At 50.0% G+C, this 20,955-nt stretch overlaps 3 protein-coding genes across 3 annotated transcripts; 2 read left to right on the forward strand and 1 right to left on the reverse strand.

Moving 5' to 3' along the window:
- The first annotated feature begins 3,561 nt into the window (after window positions 1-3,561).
- On the forward strand, window positions 3,562-11,601 carry LOC143896468 (uncharacterized). Its single transcript, XM_077404370.1, has 2 exons — window positions 3,562-3,939; window positions 11,259-11,601. The coding sequence occupies exons 1-2, from the start codon at window positions 3,680-3,682 to the stop codon at window positions 11,578-11,580; spliced, it is 582 nt and encodes a 193-aa protein (XP_077260496.1). The 5' UTR covers window positions 3,562-3,679; the 3' UTR covers window positions 11,581-11,601.
- Window positions 11,602-14,753: 3,152 nt separating this feature from the next.
- On the reverse strand, window positions 14,754-15,710 carry LOC143896473 (uncharacterized). The gene is made up of 2 exons (XM_077404375.1): window positions 15,357-15,710; window positions 14,754-15,170 (listed from the first exon to the last, which is right to left on the reverse strand). The coding sequence occupies exons 1-2, from the start codon at window positions 15,708-15,710 to the stop codon at window positions 14,754-14,756; spliced, it is 771 nt and encodes a 256-aa protein (XP_077260501.1).
- Window positions 15,711-19,168: 3,458 nt separating this feature from the next.
- LOC143896474 (uncharacterized) lies at window positions 19,169-19,804 on the forward strand. Its single transcript, XM_077404376.1, has one exon. The coding sequence runs from the start codon at window positions 19,169-19,171 to the stop codon at window positions 19,802-19,804; it is 636 nt and encodes a 211-aa protein (XP_077260502.1).
- Window positions 19,805-20,955: the final 1,151 nt, after the last annotated feature.

A 20,955-nucleotide genomic window follows, 5' to 3' on the forward strand; every position in this document is an offset into this window, starting at 1 on the left:
CATCTGGGTGTAATGATCGATAGTAAACTCCGTTGGGAGAATCACTGTGATTATATGTTGAAGAAAATAGGGAAAAAAGTGAGTTTTCTGAATAGAATAGGAAATGATATATCGGCGTACACTCGATGTACTGTGTATAAGTCTATCATAGCGCCTCACTTTGAATATTGCGCAACGATGTTAATAGGCATGGGTGAGACGCAACTGAATCGACTGCAAGTGGCACAAAACCGTGCCATGAGAGTCATACTGCAATGCTCGCGATACACAAAGGTAGAATTGATGCTGCAAACCCTTAAGTTTATGAATGTAAGACAGAGGCTAATGTACAATGTATGTATTTTTATTTTTAAGATAGTAAGAGGCATAATGCCAAAACATTTAAGGCTGCGGTCCACTTGACGCAACAAATGCTTTGAAACGTTCTTCTTCTCCTTCTTTCTTCATTGAAAGAAAAGAGAAGAGGAATGCTTCGAAGCATTTGTAGCGTCAAGTAGACCGCAGCCTAAGTAATAAAATAGAAATAGTAGGAGATGTGAGTGGACGGCAAACGAGGCAGACTGAGAATATTAGAATTCAATATCGCAGGACGAGAAGCGCACAGAAAAGTATATTTTATGAAGGTTTGAACATGTATAACGCCCTGCCGATAAAAATTAAGCAATGTCAAAGAATTGAACCTTTCAAACGTAGGTTAAGAGAATATATTGTACCTCATGTAGAGGAATTAATTTAATGATATTTTATGTAAAAAAAATAGCCGAGAAGGCTAATAAAGCTCAATCAATCAATCAATCAATCAATCTCTCTCTCTCTCTCTCTCTCTCTCTCTCTCTCTCTCTCTCTCTCTCTCTCTCTCTCTCTCTTCCTCCTGGGTCGGGTCGAGTCACCAAATCGAAAACGCTATTAGTTTAATCACCCAAACACAAAACACGTTCGTACACAAGAAACTCATAAAAAGTATATACGTGTAACACTTTGCGCCGACTCGACGAGACTGAATTCAATGACGGTTGCAGAAATCGCCAGAAAAAAAATATAATGGCGGTGTATAAAACTGATAGTCGCGATACGTCTCGCATTACACCTGCGAGCACCGATGTCCGCCAGAACATCGGTGCCTCGCTTCTATGTTATGATATGCGATATTTGATTGCAAATTCAAGCAGCCGGAGTTTTGGCGGACGTCGCATATACGGCTCGAATAGAAATGCGCGCGAAGAAAATATAGTATGATTTATACTTAAAAAACAATCTATCTACGCAGTACGTTAAAGACAAAGAAAGAAATGACGTCATCGGGACGATGATCGACCCGATAACGCATCGAACCTGTTGGAACATGTTCGTTGTAAACAACATTTTCGAAGAAAAGGAGGGGTGTTATCGCGTAGACTAAACAATTTCACGCTATTTTTTACGACGCAGTACGCGAAACAAATAAGGAAAAGATCTTTCAAAAAATCAGTTGGAGCGAGAGAGAGAGCAAAGTGTATATAACGAGGGATGAAGCGCATCAAGCCGCAGAAGTCAGATTTGAGAGTGATACATCGATCGAAAAGTATCGCGGTTTCTTCGTTATTGTATGGTTGAACATTGTCACGTGCAAATGCTCTGGAAAAGAGATTCTTTTATCGCTCAATCGCAAAGATGTTTGTCCTGCTGTCGAGACCTTCGGACATTCGCGATTTTAGCGCCAAACAGCTGCAATTTGTGCCAAAAACCGTTCTGTTGCAAATGTGCGGCGATCACATTTACTACGTGTGGGACAAGCTTCTGGAGCATATAAAGGCGGATTTGGAGGTTCAGACCAATCGTCGCTGTGACGAACATTACAACCAACCGTGGCAGCAAACGCACATCGACGGTCCCGCTCCGATGATTAAGGATTGCGGCGAATGTCAACGAAACAAACATTAGCTTTCGCGACGTGAACATTTTTTTATTTTTTCATAACAGTGAGCAAGAAGAAATGACGCTTGACAATAATCGCTTGTAGTTACCGGACTATGAAAATGATGAAAGCGATGACTTTCCATACTATTGCGACCGTTTTTACTATGGTGACCATTTAATAGATGATATTGCCAATGCTTTGTGTGATAAAGATCGAGGACGAAAATCGACGGATGTGCAACGAATATCACTGGTGCAGTTTGTTCGCGATCGCAAACTCGGGATACGCGGAACCGATAAACGCATCGTTAGACAAGGAGTTGTTATCAATACCGATAAGCATCCTTATGACTGGAAGTCTAACATAAGACGAAAAATATACATACAGGTGCGGAACGAGGTAAAAGAATATGAAGCTCGTCTAGTTCGTGATGATCCTTTATACATTAAACTGTTTAAACATGACTTTAAGTCGCAGTATGAGGAGTATCACTATTGGGCGACTACAGTTATGCGTGAGATAGAAAGACGCTTAGTCGATCTGCTAGTTCAATTTCACACAGGCACTGGGAAGTGCGTTGAAGTGGTGGCAAGGTACAATTTGCGTCTGCAACACTATTACCGTTCCGTCGACAATAAGATGCAAAGAACTCTTGAACGTGAACTTATCGATTGTGATAATTGGCACTGTGATGTCCCTTTCTTCAGTCTTTATAAATTTGTGTTGGAACACTATAACATTCAGTATATCTATCGACATTATCCAGCGTGTCATCGATGCGTGTGCAAGTGCCCCTTCGAAGAGTGTGACGTAATCGATAAGTCTACATTATGGAATGTGCGTCGAATTCGTGGTGATGAACAATCTGAATCTGATGAACAACCTGAATCTGAATAGATAAAACATGGAGCAATTCGAGCAAACCGAACGCGATCTGTTGGAGCTGTCCGACCAAGTAACTACCTTGGGTGAATATTTCACATGGACGCTGCAATGCGCGGAATTCGTCGAGCAGCTCGAGACACGAGCTCGAGACTTTCGCAGTAGTGCCAAACGTCCGCTCTCGATCGGGCAGAGGCAATCGTTGGTTGCCAGAATAGCGCGACTCGAGGGTGTGAAATCGCGATTGGAAAGACAATTTATCCATAGCGGTGGTGATTATGCGAACGCACGTAACAGTGGCGACACGCGCGCGGCAGAACTCGTATGGCGAGAAATCAATGCCGCGTTCAAAACGCGAATAATGACCGGTGCGGTAATTAATATAGACCATATAGAGCCGCGACAATTTTTAGAAGACGCTTGCAGCGTAGTGTGCAAGCGAGTGCGAGACATTATAAAAAAACATAACTGTGTCAAAGTGAACACTGCGTTCAACGGGGAGTTTGTGGCGGGTGATAAACGTGACAATAAGAGTATATGTACAAATAACATAGAACTCTGTCGTACATCGCACTTGCGCGATTGGTACGAGCGGCACGTTAACGAGGCACATTAGCGAAATTCGAAGAGTTCCAACGCGACAGTGGGTGGGCGTTGACTCGAATCCTCAATTTGACGGTGAACGTCAACAAGTACAATCCTTTGCGCGCGGGGTGTCACTTGGAATTGCCTAAAGACATTAAAGTGAAGAACGCGGTGATCAATGTGCTGTCTATGGACAATGCATGTTTTGCATGGTCAGTGGTCGCCGCCTTACATCCAGCCGAAAGACATTCAGAACGGGAATCATCATACCCGCATTATTCAAGGGTACTGGATTTACGAGACATTGAGTTCCCAATGACGTTGAGTCAAATTAAACAGTTCGAACGACTCAACAATATATCCGTCAACGTCTATACCATCGAGGGACAGAAGACGTCAAACGTTCTTCCAATACGGCTTACCGACCGCACGAGTGTTAAAAAACATATGAATCTGCTGTACGTGCAGGATCCGCGAGACAACAATGTTAGACATTTCGCGTGGATTAAAAATCTATCCCGTCTCGTGAGCTCACAATTGAGCAAGCATCATGGTCAGAAGTACATTTGTGATCGGTAAGTACTTATACTTGTAACGATGCACCCCCAAAAATGCATCGTTCCGGCGCAAACACCTTGCCGAAGCCACCCCGCCGACCACCCGCGGGGTAAAGACCGGGCACAGTGTGCCCATATTTTTAACAAACACGTAATATTAGAAAGTCCGCGAACGGACTTAACGCGGCAACCGCCTCACCGCGCCGAGCGGTGCCGAAGGCGGCCGAACGCCGCCGAACGCGATCGCAGCGTCGGGACGCCGTAACCACCGATCGTTCCGCCGCACCGTCCCGGCGCTCGCGACCGCCGTCGCTACCCCCACCACGCCGCGACGCGTATATAAGCCCGGCGTCGCTGGCACAGAGCGCGATTCCCGATCACACGTTGTTCCGACAACACCGATCCTGAGTTCCCGCACCAAGCCAGTCCGAACCGAAGGTAGAGCGCCTCTGGCATTCTCTGTCTTCGCCGAGTGAGTCTCGGCAAAGGACCAGCTCCTTTCTGTTAGCCAAAGCTTCCTGGATTCCCGCACTAAGTCGGTCCGAACGCAAGGTGGAGCGCCTCTGGCATTCTCCGTCTTCGCCGAGTGTGTCTCGGCTAAACGACCAGCTTTGCGCAGTCATCCGAATCACCCGAAGCCTGTCCGGACAAGAGGATAGAGCGCCTCCGGCATTCTCTGTCTTCGCCGAGTGTGTCTCGGCCGACGACCCGCTTCAACCGCGTTACCCACGCTTCTCGATTCATATTGCCGCCGCGCCTCGCGCCATTTTTCCGCGCTCCGAACCACGCCGACCGGGAAATCGGCACCACTGGGACCGATACCTACCACCACGCGATCCGGCCCACGCGACGAACGAAAAGCGCCGGCTCCGCCCCGCACATACCGCGGGCTTTCCCGCGCCACCCGCGGCCGAACCACCGACGCCTCACGCGCACGCCCAACCTCCGAAAACCGCGCGGACACACGCGAGCGACCCCGCCTGAGCGGTACACGCGTGTCGACCCCTTGCACATGTAGCGAGAGTATATTGTAATATAATAAACGTTACTATTGTCAGTTAATCAAGGCACGACTTCATTTCGCCTAACCTCGCCACCCGTCTGCTTCTCCGCACTTCCTTCGAACCCCGACCCGCCGCGAGCTAGATCCGCGCTTCGAAGTCAGGTTGTTTTATGGCGCCCGAACAGGGACACGACCGTAAGAAGCAGACCCGGGAGAACGGCAAAATGATGGAGTTTTACTACCGGCTTAGTAAGAGCGACTTCGCGCACGAAATGGAAATGCTCGGACTCCACACCGACGGCAGCCTCGACGACCTCCGGAAACGATTGAGTAAATTCATCGACGAAAAGCCCGAAATGTTCGAAGCACGGGACACCCTCCACCTCCCGCCCCCGGCTATAACTCTAAATCAAGACCCTCCGCTCACCCCAATAACAGTGATACACACCGACCCCCCGAGTAACCCGTCCACCGAAATCATGAACCAAATGCGAAAGTGGGGGTTGCACTTCGAAGGGAAGGACCCGTGGGCATTTATGGAGCGAATCGACGAACTGCGGGCCGCCTACGAGTTTTTCGACGCGCACTGGCTACGCGGGCTGCCCGAATTACTCCGGGGAAACGCCTTACTGTGGTACCGGAATAACCGCGACAACTGGGCCCGCTGGGCGGAGTTCATAACCAATTTTAAGGATACATTCCTGCCGCGACGATACCGACTGCAGCTAGCAAACGAAATCCGTGACCGCGTACAGAAGGAGGGGGAACCGTACGTAAAATACGCGACGCAAATACTGACCCTTATGCGTAGGGCGGGGGGCTACTCGACTGAAGAACAAGTCGAGCAGCTCTACGAAAACATGCACCCCGACTATCAAAGCCGCATCTGGCGGAGCGATGTGCGCAGTCGCCGGGAGCTGCAGCAGCGGGCAGGGGAATTCGAGCGATTGCAGCAAAATCGCAGGAAACACAGCGCCGCGAAAAGCACCGTCGCCGACCCACCGACTACCGCCGCCGTATACAACCGAAGCGAGTGCTGCTGGCGCTGCAAACAGCGCGGGCACACGCGCTTCGACTGCCGGCGCCCCGCCCGTAGATTCTGCTCGCAATGCGGCAAAGACGGCGTCCTGACAAAGGAGTGCCACCCGCCTCCGGGAAACGACACCGGGACCGCGGAAATTCCGGCCACCCCTCGGTCCTCCCCGTAAAATTCACGCCCCGGCCGCACCTGAAGACGCGCATCCGAGACCGTCCGCTGGACGCCCTGCTCGATACCGGATCAGACATCTCCTTCATCAACGAGTACACCGCCCAACTCGCGCAGAGCCTCGGCTTCCCCGTGACCCCGGAGGAAGGGCAAGTCCAGCTCGCCAACGGGCAGCATATCACGTTACCGGGCCGCGTCCGGCTACCGATTCAGACCACCGGCACAACGATCTGGCATTCGTTTACGATTATGCCAAACTTGAGGAGCGCGGTACTACTCGGGGTCGATTTCTGGGCGAAGTTAGGACGCGCCATCCCCGCGCCCGTCGATTCGGGACCCCGCGACCAGACCCCCGCCACCGCAATGACCGAGGGCATCACGCCACACACCCCAGCCAAAGTTAAGGAACTCCGGGAATTCCTCGCGGAAGAACTCCCGCTCTTCGACCAAGTAAGCGGGCCGACTGACAAAACTGCCCACCACATCCGAGTCAAAGAAAACGTCGAGCCGATTAAACAACGGTACCGACCGCGCAATCCCGCCATGCAGGCCATCATTAACGCCGAGGTCGAAAAAATGGAACGGGAAGGGGTAATAAAGCGATCGAATAGCGCGTGGAGCTCCCCGGTGGTCGTGGTACGAAAAAAAGACGAGAGCCACCGATTCTGTATCGATTTTAGACGGGTTAACGACGCGACCGAGACCGACGCCTACCCCCTCCCTCAAATCACCGCGATGCTCGATAAATTACGCGGGGCAAAATACCTGACGACGCTCGACCTCAAGAGCGGGTACTGGCAGGTGCCGCTCACCCCACCCAGCCGACCGATCACTGCGTTCACCGTACCGGGGAAGGGGCTCTACCACTTTAAAGTTATGCCGTTCGGCCTACACTCCGCTCCCGCGACATTCCAGCGGCTGCTAGATACCGTGCTCGGGCCGGAACTCGAACCGCATGTCTTCGTATACCTCGACGATATTATCATTATCACGGAAACATTCGAGGAACACCTCCGGATTTTACGCGAAGCATTCCGGCGCCTCCGCACAGCAAGCTTACGACTCAACCCGGACAAATGCAGATTTTGCGTCGACCGCCTACAATACCTCGGCCACATAGTCGATCGCGAAGGGATCCGTACCGACCCGGAGAAAGTGCGGGCAGTCGCCCAATGGCCGCGGCCGAAAACCGTAAAACAAATCCGGCAATTCCTGGGGGTAGCATCATGGTACCGACGATTCATCCAAGACTTCGCGACCATCGCCGCGCGGCTCACCGCCCTGACGCGAAAGCACGCCCGCTGGAGCTGGGGGGAGGCAGAGGATACCGCGTTCGAGAAATTAAAAGATACCTTGACCTCCGCGCCGGTCCTCACATGCCCAGATTTCACGCGCCGCTTCATCCTACAAACCGACGCAAGCACGACCGGCCTCGAGGCCGTGCTCACGCAAAACTTTCCGGAGGGGGAGAGAGTTATCGCCTACGCCAACCGCACACTGAATCAGGCCGAACGGAATTACAGCGCGACCGAGCTCGAATGCCTTGCCGTAATCTGGAGAATCCGGCGAATGCGCGAGTATCTAGAAGAATACTCATTCACAGTAATTACCGACCACCAAATCCCTCTGCTGGCTGCAAAAATTAGATGCACCCACCGGCAGATTGGGACGCTGGGCATTCGAGCTCCAACAATACGATATGGACATCAAGTACCGCAAGGGAGCCTTCAACCGGGTCGCGGACGTCCTGTCGCGTCAAAACACCGCCGCCGCCGTCACGACCCCGCCCCGCTGCTCGTGGTACCGCCGGACGCTACGAGCGGTACAAAACACCCCCCCGATTACGAGGTGAGGGACGGGAAACTGTACCGGCACATATTGCACAACCTCAACTTTAACGAAACCCCGCCCAAAGTCCAATGGAAGGAATGCGTGGCTAAGGAGCTGCGCCCCAAAATCCTCCATCGAAATCACGACGCCCCCACCGCCGGACATCTCGGCATCGCGAAAACGATCGCTCGCATCGCCCAGTTATATTACTGGCCCGGCATGTTCCGGGAAATCGCACAATATGTACGAAACTGCCCTCGGTGTCTAAAGCACAAAGTCGCGCAAACCCGACCGGCGGGAACACTGCACTCCACGTCCGTCACCCGCCCGTGGCAACAGGTCACCCTCGACCTAATCGGACCGCTGCCGCGATCGAAGCAAGGCCACACACGGCTCCTGACAATGCAGGACCGCTTCTCCAAGTGGTTGGAGATGCGCCCCCCTGCGTCGCGCCACCGCCACCGCCGTAACCGCGCACATCGCCGAAGCGATTATATTCCGCCACGGTTGCCCCGACACGATATTATCGGACAACGGCACGCAGCTCCGTTCCAGTAAACTCGCGAAAATGCTCGCCGCCCATGACGTCCGACACGTATATGCACCGGTTCACGCGCCGCATTGCAACCCGGTCGAGCGAACAAACCGGGTTGTAAAAACAATGATTGCGCAATACGTCGACCGAAACCACCGTAATTGGGATGAGCGCATCCCCGAGCTCCAATTCGCGTACAATACGGCCCGCCACGAAGCCACCGGCTACACCCCCGCGTATCTCATATTCGGCCGAGAACCAATCTCCCCTCTCAACCGGGAGACCGCTCCAAGCACCGCGGCCGCCCCACCGGACGAAACGCGCCGACACCTCGAGGAGGCCTACGAGCTCGTAAGAGTACATCTGGCGCGAGCGTTTCAGAGACAGGAAAAATACTATAATCTACGACGCCGACAATGGGCACCGAAAGTCGGGGAGTGGGTATGGAAACGCGAATACCCACTCTCCAATAAAACCGCCGCATTTAACGCCAAACTAGCGCCAAAGTTCCGCGGCCCCCTCGAGGTGCGCCGAATTGTATCACCGGTAATCGTCGATCTCCGCGACAGAAGCGGCAGTGGAGCCGCCACATCCACGTACAAGATTTAAAACCCGCGCCCACCGCCCCCGCGCCTAACGACAACGAAGAGGGTAATGACACCGAAACCGACGCCGGCGAAAACAACGAACTTGACATCGAGGAGGACAGCAATACCGAAACAGAAACCGACAACGATGACAACACGGAACCGGGGGATAACAGCAATAATAATAACAACGAAACAAAGACGGAGGACGACGACGAAGCAGAAGATTAGGCGAAAAACAAACCGCCCCACTCTCAAAAAGGGAAATAAATGCCAGCGCCGAAAACGAACGAGCTCACAGACAAGCCATGGCATCCGTCCAGAGCAAAACGTCGATAGAAAAAGATATCCTCGAGGAAATCAACCAGATCCTCGCCGAGCCAGAAGAGTATGATCCGGCCCACCCGGACATCGGGCATACCTGGTCGAGGCTCTTTAACCGAGGGTCAGCCGCCGCCGCCGCCCTCGCCAGGAGTACCGAACCCGCAGGCGTACCGCCGACACGGAAAAGCGTGCCAACGGTCGGCTGCATGATCCAGCGGTCCGATGAGCAGCAACGGCGGAAATTGGAGTGGCTCACCACCCCGCCACCTCCACTGAGCCAGCCGAGACCGCGAGCTGTGCCAAAGATTGTCAAGGTGGAGAAGACGCAAATCGACATAAAGGCCATACGGGGCCGTTCAAGACCCCTAGCACCACCACCAACACCGGCCAACAACCCGCCGGCGCCGGCGAAACTCCCGCCGATATCGACCACCGGCCCGACGGCACCTCCAGAGGCGGCCACAACGAGCACCCTGGCGCCGCCACCGCCGCAACCAGCACCAGTCGAGGTCCGACCGTTACGGGCGGAAGGGACCCAACCACCACCCCCGATCCCGGTAGCCGTAGAGGACGGGCACGTCATATGGGTGCCCCATTACCATGTGCACGTCTCCCGGCAGCACAAGACGCGGTCGGAAGGCAAACGATGGCATATTCAATTCAACGCGACCGGCTCCGTCCGCAGCATTCGGGAGATCAAGCCGAAGACGTAGAGCGCCGAATTCGCGCTTTCCAAGGAGGGGGGTGATGTAACGATGCACCCCCAAAAATGCATCGTTCCGGCGCAAACACCTCGCCGAAGCCACCCCGCCGACCACCCGCGGGGTGAAGACCGGGCACAGTGTGCCCATATTTTTTACAAACACGTAATATTAGGAAGTCCGCGAACGTACTTAACGCGGCAACAGTCTCACCGCGCCGAGCGGTGCCGAAGGCGGCCGAACGCCGCCGAACGCGATCGCAGCGTCGGGACGCCGTAACCACCGATCGTTCCGCCGCACCGTCCCGGCACTCGCAACCGCCGTCGCTACCCCCACCACGCCGCGACGCGTATATAAGCCCGGCGTCGCTGGCACAGAGCGCGATTCCCGATCACCCGTCGTTCCGACAACACCGATCCTGAGTTCCCGCACCAAGCCAGTCCGAACGCAAGGTGGAGCGCCTCTGGCATTCTCCGTCTTCGCCGAGTGTGTCTCGGCTAAACGACCAGCTTTGCGCAGTCATCCGAATCACCCGAAGCCTGTCCGGACAAGAGGATAGAGCGCCTCCGGCATTCTCTGTCTTCGCCGAGTGTGTCTCGGCCGACGACCCGTTTCAACCGCGTTACCCACGCTTCTCGATTCATATCGCCGCCGCGCCTCGCGCCATTTTTCCGCGCTCCGAACCACGCCGACCGGGAAATCGGCACCACTCGGACCAATACCTACCACCACGCGATCCGGCCCACGCGACGAACGAAATGCGCCGGCTCCGCCCCGCACATACCGCGGGCTTTCCCGCGCCACCCGCGGCCGAACCACCGACGCCTCACGCACACGCCCAACCGACGAAAACCGCGCGGACACACGCGAGCGACCCCGCCTGAGCGGTACACGCGTGTCGACCCCTTGCACATGTAGCGAGAGTATATTGTAATATAATAAACGTTACTATTGTCAGTTAATCAAGGCACGACTTTATTTCGCTAACCTCGCCACCCGTCTGCTTCTCCGCACCTCCTTCGAACTCCGACCCGCCGCGAGCTAGATCCGCGCTTCGAATTCAAGTTGTTTTATACTTTTTAATAATATATATATCATTTTTATATTTTGTGTATAAAAAATTTATATTTATGATTATTTTTTTTTGCAGATGTCTTCACTACTTTAGTTCGAGTGACAAGTTGCAGTCTCACACTGTGGACTGCCGAAAAATAAACGACTGCGCTATCAAACTACCGAGTGAGGACAACAAGTGGCTGTGCTTCAAGAATCACAGCAGGAAAGAGCGACTTCCCTTTGTGGTATACGCCGATCTGGAGTGTGTGCTGCAGAAGACACAACCGGAGACGGAACACGCGTCATACGCCTATCAACATCATCGAGTATGTAGTATAGCATACTACGTACAGTGCTCGAACGATGAAACGTTATCAGCATATCGATTTCGTCGCGATAATGACTGCGTCGCGTAGTTCGTCGAGGAATTCAAAGGATTGGCGCATCGCGTAAAGAACATATTGTCCGACATTGTATGCATGGTAGACCTAACGCGAGACGAGTGGGAAACATTTCACAGCGCGGCGCAATGTCACATATGTGAAAAACCGTTCGCGCCAAATGATAATCGTGTACGCGATCATTGCCACCTAACTGGGCGTTACAGAGATCCAGCACACTCGACGTGCAATCTGAATTATAAGGATTCTCACTTTATCCCAGTAATATTCCACAATCTGTCAGGCTATGACGCGCATTTCATTATCAAGGAGATAGCTGCCGCGTTCGAAAGCAAGATTGATGTACTGCCTATAACAAAAGAAAAGTACATCTCATTTACTAAACACGTGAAAGACACCACGGAAAGATCAGATTCGCGAAACAATATAAAATTAAGATTTATCGATTCCTACAAATTTCTGAGCGCGAGTCTCGCAAAATTGGCATCCTTCCTAGATAATGATAAATTAAAAATTATACGTTCAAAATTTTCCGCGTTATCCGACGACGGTTTCAAATTATTGACGCGAAAAGGTGTCTTTCCATACGAATACGTGGACAGCGTCGAAAAGCTGGAGGATACGTGTTTACTACCGCGCGATTCATTTTACAGTTCCTTGACCGGTGACACCGTATCCGAGAGCGATTACGCGCGCCGCGAACGTATGGCAGCGATTCTCCGTTCGAACCCTGGGCGAATACAGCGATCTATACCTGAAAACCCATGTCTTGCTGTTGGCCGACGTGTTTGAAAATTTGCGCGACAGCTGCGTCGCGAGTTACGGGCTTGATCCCGCGTACTACTACACTTTACCAGGCTTTACGTGGGACGCCATGTTGAAACATACGTGTGTCAATTTCGAACTGCTGACCGACATTGACATGGTTATGTTTATCGAACGTGGTATTCGCGGTGGTCTGAGTCAATGTTCCGGCAGATACGCGCAGGCCAACAACAAGTACATGCAGTCGTACGATTCATCGAAACCGTCGTCGTACCTAATGTACTTCGATGTCAACAACTTGTACGGCTGGGCGATGTGTAAACCACTGCCCTACGCGGAGTTTTGATGGGTCAAAGACGTTTCAAATTTTGACTTTAGCGCGATCGCTTTGGATTCGCCTACGGGCTATATTCTCGAGGTCGATCTTGAGTATCCGCAGGATAAACACGACGCGCACACTGACCTACCGTTCTGTCCGACGCGCGATAAACCGCCTGGCAAACGGCAGGACAAACTTCTCGCCACGCTGCACGATAAGAAGCGTTATGTTATTCATTATCGCAATCTGCAGCAGTGCACGGGCCATGCATGGCCTTCACGTCACTAAAATACATCGCGTATTGCAATTCGCTCAATCTGAGTGGCTCAGCGCTTACGTCGAACTCAATACAAAATTTAGAACATTGGCCAAAAATGAGTTCGAAAAAAATTTACATAAATTAATGAATAACGCAGTTTTCGGGAAAATGATGGAAAATGTTCGCAACCACGTCGATGTAAAATTATTGACGAAGTGGGACGGACAATACGACGCGGAGGCAATGATCGCGCGACCGAATTTCTACAGCAGTACGACGATAAGCGATATATCGTGCCGGATTCGACCGATACGTTGCCGTGGGGACATTATCGCATACCTTTATCATAGTAGTTATCATAATAAGGAACAGTGAAGATTCATGTATGTATGAAATATAATGTATGTATGCATGTATGTACGTAATGTATGCAATACATGTAATAAAATGTATGTACGTATGTACATATGAATGTATGTATATATGTACGTATATGTATAATGGAAGGAATATTAATCAAGCATACTTTTATATTTTATATTATAAACATTTATTCAATAAAAAAAATTTTTATACAATATTTCCATTTATTACTTCCCTAAACATTTTGTTTCTAAAGTGGGGCATGTCGTTCTGAGTAAACGTAATTTTTTTATTTGCACAGACATACTCGGCGAACATGCAAGAGAATACACCACAATCGCTGCCGTTCGTCTGTTGCGGAATGTTCATGGCGGAATAAAATTCCCAATCACTCATATCATAAGATTGTTTTTTTTTTTTATCAAGACTATCTTGTAAATATAGTTTTAGAGTAGCCAGACATTGCGAATTATCACCGCCCATACTGTCGTAATAAACAATCGTTTTATCGCGGAAATCTACTATTGACATACACCAGTGAACGTTCAGATGTATAGGGATAATAATAAGATCCTGCGCAAATATGTCCACCTTCCTGGTCCATCGCTTCAGAGACGAGTGACCGCTCGACAAAAGTTTCGAATAAAAGAACGTGTTCATCGCCTGAACTTTCGGATACTTGTTCGAAGATGTACCTCTGGCGATCAGCAAATTCATATAAAAATTAATAACTTCGTCGTTGAGCCAATTTAAGCCGACCATCGTGTGAAGATTTTTTTGCGTGAGCTTCAGCCCGAAACCTTCCACAACCACCGCCATGCTGTGGAAACCCTTGGCAAAAAAAAAAGTATGGTGTTATAAAATTATGGTGTCACAAAAAGTATGTCACATCACATTTCAATAATTTCAAATAATAATAATTTGCACATTTACCAAATGAATTGCTGCACAGATGAATTGCTGCACATAAATTGTTAACTGTTTCAATCCCTCCACACAGATTTTAACTGTTTCGATCGCTGCACACAGATTTTAAATGTCTCAATCAATGCACAGATGTATCACCGAGGTGTTTAAGCTCTCAAATCATACTACTGTGGCTTGATGCATCCCTCATTATATACCCTTTGCTTTCTCTCTCGCTCCAACTGAATCTTGTTCATTATTTTTTTATTTGTTTTGCATTTCTTCCTTTGTCTCACGTACTGCGTCGTAAAAAAAATAGTATGAAATAGATACGTCTATGCAATAACACCCCCTTCTTAAAAAAAAAGTGTTTATGGCACCACGATGAAGACGAAACTCACAATAGTAGATAACGTATTATATTAGAAAGGATATTAATAAAGATATCGTATATATTTCAAACATTTTATATGTTGCATACGTCTTACATATTTTTATACATTGGATATTTTGTATTTAATATTTTTTTTACATAGTTTATTTTTTCATATGTTTTAAAAATACAATCTGCACGAATTAAATAACATTGTTCTTGTGTATCCAAGAGTTGTGCGATCCATCGAATCCCAGCCATTTCACGTAAACCTCGTCGCCCCTTCTGCGCAGTACTTTCTCCACGAGATACACGTCAGGATAAGTCGCGCGATGCAACTCGTACTCGTAGAACGCTCCAGCGACGGAATTTCCACGATAGTCTTCGAGTAGATAGGTTACGGGATTGGTACGCTGCACTTTAACGATCTTAAACACTTCGGTGGTCCAATTCGGCGTGTAACCCTTCTCGAAAATTGTCTTGTATTTGCTGACGCGTACCGAGTCGCCCGCTTTGAACTTTGCCGGGCCCGCGATCGTTATCGCGCTGTACACCGTAGCCAAGAGTCTTTCGGCGATCGCGGGGGTAACGTCGACGGGTCGCAAGCCGATCGTTCGATGCTTGCTCGCGTTGTAATCCGACACGAGTCGCGGCAAGGCGTCGACCCACTTGTAATTTCCATTGAGCGTAAACATCTTCCACATATTGTTTTTTAACGTGCGATTGAATCGCTCGACAACCGATGCCTTCATCACCGAATACGTGGAATAATGATTGATGTCGTGTTTTCTCACGAGACGTTGCACGTCGGTGTTGTAAAATTCCTTCCCCATGTCGGTTTGTAGATTACTAGGGCATCTCTCGCTATCTCGAATTATCTCAGCGATAGCGTCAGCTGTCTCGCTGCCACCTTTACCCTTGAGCGGCACGGCCCACGCATACTTGCTCAACATATCGATGACGGTAAGTATGTAGTGGTAGCCTCTGTTGAAACGTGAGTACGGGCGCATCTCAACGATATCAGCTTGCCACAGATCGTCGTACCCTCGCACTATGACGTGTCTGCGGGGAAAATTTCTTCTCGCCGATGCGTGCAATTCGTCCACCAACCGTCGCTTTTCGATATTTTTATCCACATCGGTCGATTTTAACAGTCTCATGTTTCGTTGTCGCCGTTTCTGCTTCTAGTGCATCGTTCGTAGCAGTTTCTGAACAGTTTGTAACCGTTTCTGAACCATTCGTGAATCGTTCGACAGCCGGTCGACAATCGTTTCTGAATCGTTCGTTGTCGTTCGTCGTCGTCAGTTAACTGCTTCTTACCACTCATCGTCGTCGTCGTCGACGTTCTTTAGCCGTTTGTAGCCTTTCCTGTCTCCGCGTAGTTTGCAGCTGTTTCTAAACCGCTCGTAATTGTTTCTGAGCTGTTTTTGAACCGTTCGACAACCGTCCGACAATCGTTCTTAAACCGTTAGACAGTCGTCCGACAACCGTTCTCGAGTCGTTCGTTGCTGTTCGTCGCCGTCGTTAATTAGCCGTTGCCTCTCTTCACTCGTCGCCTTTCGATAGTCGTTTCTGCTAAACCGTTTGTCCATTGTTGTTCGTTGTCGCGTCTGATTCAACGATATTCGCACGTCGAAGCTTGTTCACCGCAGCCTGTAACGCTCGCACGTCCTTCTCGAACGCGGTAAGCTTCTCGTCTGACTCTTTCCGTTGATCTGTCAAACTTTTAACGCACTGATCCCCGTATAGTTTGTTAACCGCGTCACCGTCATTCTCAGGTTGCGCTATGCGACGAATCTTGCACGACATTGCGTCAAAGTCCGTGGCGGTGCGACACAGTTGTTGCAGCGATTTCGAGTACACGTACACGTTCTCGAAACGTACACCGTGCGGACTTTCCAGCAAACTTATCAGAACGTTGGTTTTACCGCAATTCGAGGGACCGCAAATGATCGCACGTATAGTAGTCGGCAGCATCGTACCGTGTCTGCGCCTATCCGCGTTGCCCTCCATCGACCGTGATCTGTCGTCGCAATTCGTCACGCGAATCGCTAACGGTTGTCGCACAAATCTCATTTTTTCCCTCATACTTTGTACGACTAAATCGAACTTTATCGTTCGAACGTCTATTTATAGGCGAGCGGAACCGCGAATCGCTCATTCGCACAGAGACCTTCGGACATTGCGATTTTAGAGCCGAATGCGGCAAATGTCAACAAAAAAAAAAAAACAGGTAGAAGTCTGTTCAATCGCGCGATAGGTGCACTTCCGTTCGAACTGCACATTCCCGGCTATCAGTTTTGCGGTCCGGGTACTCGTTTGCAAGAACGATTGGCTAGAGGTGATCCGGGTGTAAATCCATTGGACGTGGCGTGTCGCGAGCACGACATAAACTATTCGCGTAACAAAGGCCTCACCGAGAGACACGCGGCGGACAAGATACTCGCCGAGAGAGCGCTAGAACGCGTCATCGCGAGAGATTCGGCTCTCGGAGAGAGGGCAGCCGCTACAGCCGTCTGGGCTGCCATGAAGGCTAAGACAAAGCTTGGAATGGGCTTGAAATCACGGAAAACACGAACGAGGAAGAGGTCGACGAAGAAACGGATACTTCCAACAGCGAAACGAGGCGGCGTGTTGCCAATTCTACCGTTGTTGGGAGTTCTCGGTTCTCTGGCCGGCGGAGCGGCCGGAATTACAACGGCGATGAACGCTAGCAAAGCAGCGCGGCGTTAGCTGGAAGAGACGCAACGTCACAACGCGCCATGGAAGGTCGCGGACTTTATCTCGCTCCGTACAAATATGGACAAGGACTGTATCTCGGCCCGCACAAACGCGGGCGAGAAGTAGCATTGAAGATAAAAAAAAACGTCAAGAAAGACGTTAAATATGGCCACGGGTATTACGACTAACGTACAATTGAGTCGACTGGCAAGGCGAATGCGCGTACCGTTCTTCAGAGGTGTTTTCATGCGTGATTCGTTACCGATCGTCGATGGCATACGTCGAAACGAGAGCGGTATCGTGAATTTGGACGATGCAGCGGGCCCCGGTACTCATTGGGTAGCGTACGCCAAGAGGGGAGATAGAGTCGTATATTTTGACAGTTTCGGCAATCTTCGACCACCAAAAGAACTGGTGCGATATTTCGGACCAAGCGTGATGAAAATTGAGTACAATCGCACGTCTCATCAGCTATACGATCAGAGCATCTGTGGACAATTATGTTTGCAATTTCTCCGAACAATCGACGACGATCGGCGCTAATTTAAAACCTGACGACGCGCCGTGTGAAGACTCAGTGTTCGTCGAACAGCTTCCGCCAACATGTCAATAACGTTCACGCTGACGGGGAAGAGCAGCATCTTCGCGGAGCACTATTTTCCCGCCGTGGATTTGAGCGACGGTGACTACGAGCTCGGGCTAACGTGTTTCGAGACTTATCACACGATTCCGAACGTGAATTCTTCGAATAATAAATTTTATTTCGACGAGAATGACACGGAAATTACGATTTCCGAGGGATCGTACAAGAAACGGGCCATACACGAGTTTTTGAAACGTGAAATTTCGCGTAAACGCGGATATCGCGCAAGAGGAGACCGTTCGCGCGAACGACTACGAAGACGAGGTCGCGAAATACCCGATAGTGCTCCGCGCAAATTACCATACGATGAAGAGCGAGATCAAGTGCGCTTTCAGAGTGAACTTTAACAAACCGAACAACGTCGGATCGCTGCTGGGATTCTCGTCGACGCGTATATTGCAGCCGGGACAGTGGCACGAATCGGACGCACCGATTAATATTATCAATGTAAATATTATCCGCGTGGAGTGTAACGTGACCGCGGGTGCGTACAGCAATGGCAAACGCGTTCATACGATACACGAATTTTCACCGAGCGTACCACCGGGATATAAGATATCGGAAACGCCGGCGCAGATCATTTACCTGCCGATCATTGCGCGGAGCGTTACGAATCTAACGATACGTGTCGCTGATCAAGACGGACGATTGCTCGATTTTTGCGGAGAAGAGATCACCGTCAGATTGCACGTACGACAGCGAGAGCGATAACGCGCCAGTGTGTGCGTGAGCGTGAGTGTACGCGTCAGTGTGTGCGTGAGCGTGAGTGTACGCGCGACACATGAGATGCTAGTGTTGAACGACTCGGAGCACGCGACAGATAACAATAATATGTTTACGGCTGCGTCGATCGACGATATCGTCAAGTCGACATTCGGCGGCTTTAAACAAACGACGAAAAAGAAGCTCAACGCGTTGAACGTTAAGTTTTTACAATCTTTGGGATTCGCGGTGCGAAACATCTGAACGATGACTGAAATTCTCAACATTGGAGGCGAGCCGGTCTTTGACGATCGCATCGTCAAGATAGAGACTCGCACGTACAACCCGTACGCCAACACAACGTTTGACTATAGCGACAAGATACGAATACCCATACAACAGCAGGATCTGTATACGTTGCCGTGTGAAAGTTTTCTTTACGTCGAAGAAACATTGACAGTGACCAGAGCAGCCGGTCAAGCCAATAACGTGGTATTGGGTACTAATTGCGTCGCGTTCATGTTCGACGAGATTTGATACGAGCTCGACGGTATGGAGATTGATCGTTGCAGAAACGTAGGAATAACCAGCACGCTCAAGAACTACGTTACGGTATCGTCCGACAGAAGCGTGATCCTGCGAAACGCGGGCTGGGAACCACATAATAACCCGAACGGATATTTCAATTTCTGCATACCGCTCAACTTGTTACTGGGATTTTGCGAGGATTACAAACGCGTGGTGATCAACGCTCGTCACGAATTGATTTTGATACAAGCGCGCAACGACAACAATTCCCTGGTGGGAAGTCTCGCGTTGGAGCCTACTGTCAAACTACTCAAGATACAGTGGCGAATGCCTCACGTGGTATTGAGCGAGGTCAACAAGCTGTCGATGCTGCGCACCTTAGAAAACGGACGATATCTAAGTATGAGTTTCCGTTCGTGGGATCTGTACGAGTATCCCCTGTTGCAGAACCCGACCAAGCACTCGTGGGCCATTAAGACCGCGACTCGGCTCGAGAAACCGCGATACGTCGTCTTTGCTCTGCAAACGGGTCGGAAGAACGTTATGTCCGCCGACACAAGTCGATTCGACGACTGCAACTTGACCAACGTAAAACTCTATCTAAACTCGGAAGTTTATCCGTACGACGACCTGAATTTGGACTTTGGTAAACACAGATAGGCGATTCTGTACGATATGTACGCGCGTTTCTGCAAGGGCTATTACGGATACGAATATCTCGAGCCGAGTCTCACCGTTTCGACTTTTCTACGTAACGGTCCGTTTGTGATCATCGATTGCTCTCGCTAAAACGAATCCGTCAAAAACGCCACCGTGGATGTTAGACTAGAATTCGACTGCATGGAGAACGTACCGCCGAATACCTCCGCGTACTGTCTTATCATACACGACCGCGTGATTGAGTACAACCCGTTGACGAACTTGGTGCGCAAAATAGTCTGAATGTTCGCGGCAACGTCAACGTAAATATTTTCTCTCTCTTTCCATCAATCTCCGATACAATTATTGAGAGGGGTAAGGGAGGGGGGAAGTATAAATCAGAGTGTCGCGAAACGGTTTGCAGAGTTGCGCGTCATTCCTTTCGATTGACGCATCGACGAGCGAGAGAAAGATAAAGAAATTTCGTCATGTCCGTACCAACGTTTGTGGACCTGCAAGGATTCCTCGTCGGGATGAAATTTGTCGTGAAGGAGGTGGCGGTGCTGAGAAAAGGCTGCGTTCTGACGCATCACATCTTTAATTACCCCATGCCGTGGAATCTCCTCACAAAATCCGACAAATCGTGCGCTTCCTGGTTGATTCGCAATCACCATGGATTACGATGGGAAGACGGAAACGTACCGTACAGTATGGTAAAACGCCTGATTACATCGGCCGTGCTTGGTGTAGAAGAAGACAAAGAAGACGATGACGACGAGATGCCGACTCTCGTGTACGTCAAGGGATGCCAGAAACGAGAATGGCTGGTCGATCTGCTGGAGAATTATGCGCTAAAAAACTTAATTTGTCGAGACTCTGGATGCGCATTACGAAGATATCGAATCTTTGAATAAACTAGATGACACCAATACTATGCGATGCAAAAAACATAAAAAAAATTGCGCGTTACAAAATGTAATAAAACTATTTAACTGGTGGTCGCGCGCGACGCCATAAAGATTTGCGATCTTTTTTTAATAAATAACTTATATATAACTTTTTATAATGTTTTATTTCTTACTCCCCCTCCCCTCTCCAATCATCACCGTTAGAGTAGGCTTTACTTCTCCCTCTCCTAAAAAAAAATCCACTGCGCAGTTTCCTTTCCCCCA

Source organism: Temnothorax americanus, unplaced genomic scaffold (assembly GCF_048541705.1).
Source record: "Temnothorax americanus isolate GAGA-0224 unplaced genomic scaffold, ASM4854170v1 Scaffold185, whole genome shotgun sequence".
Classification (NCBI taxonomy): domain Eukaryota; kingdom Metazoa; phylum Arthropoda; class Insecta; order Hymenoptera; family Formicidae; genus Temnothorax; species Temnothorax americanus.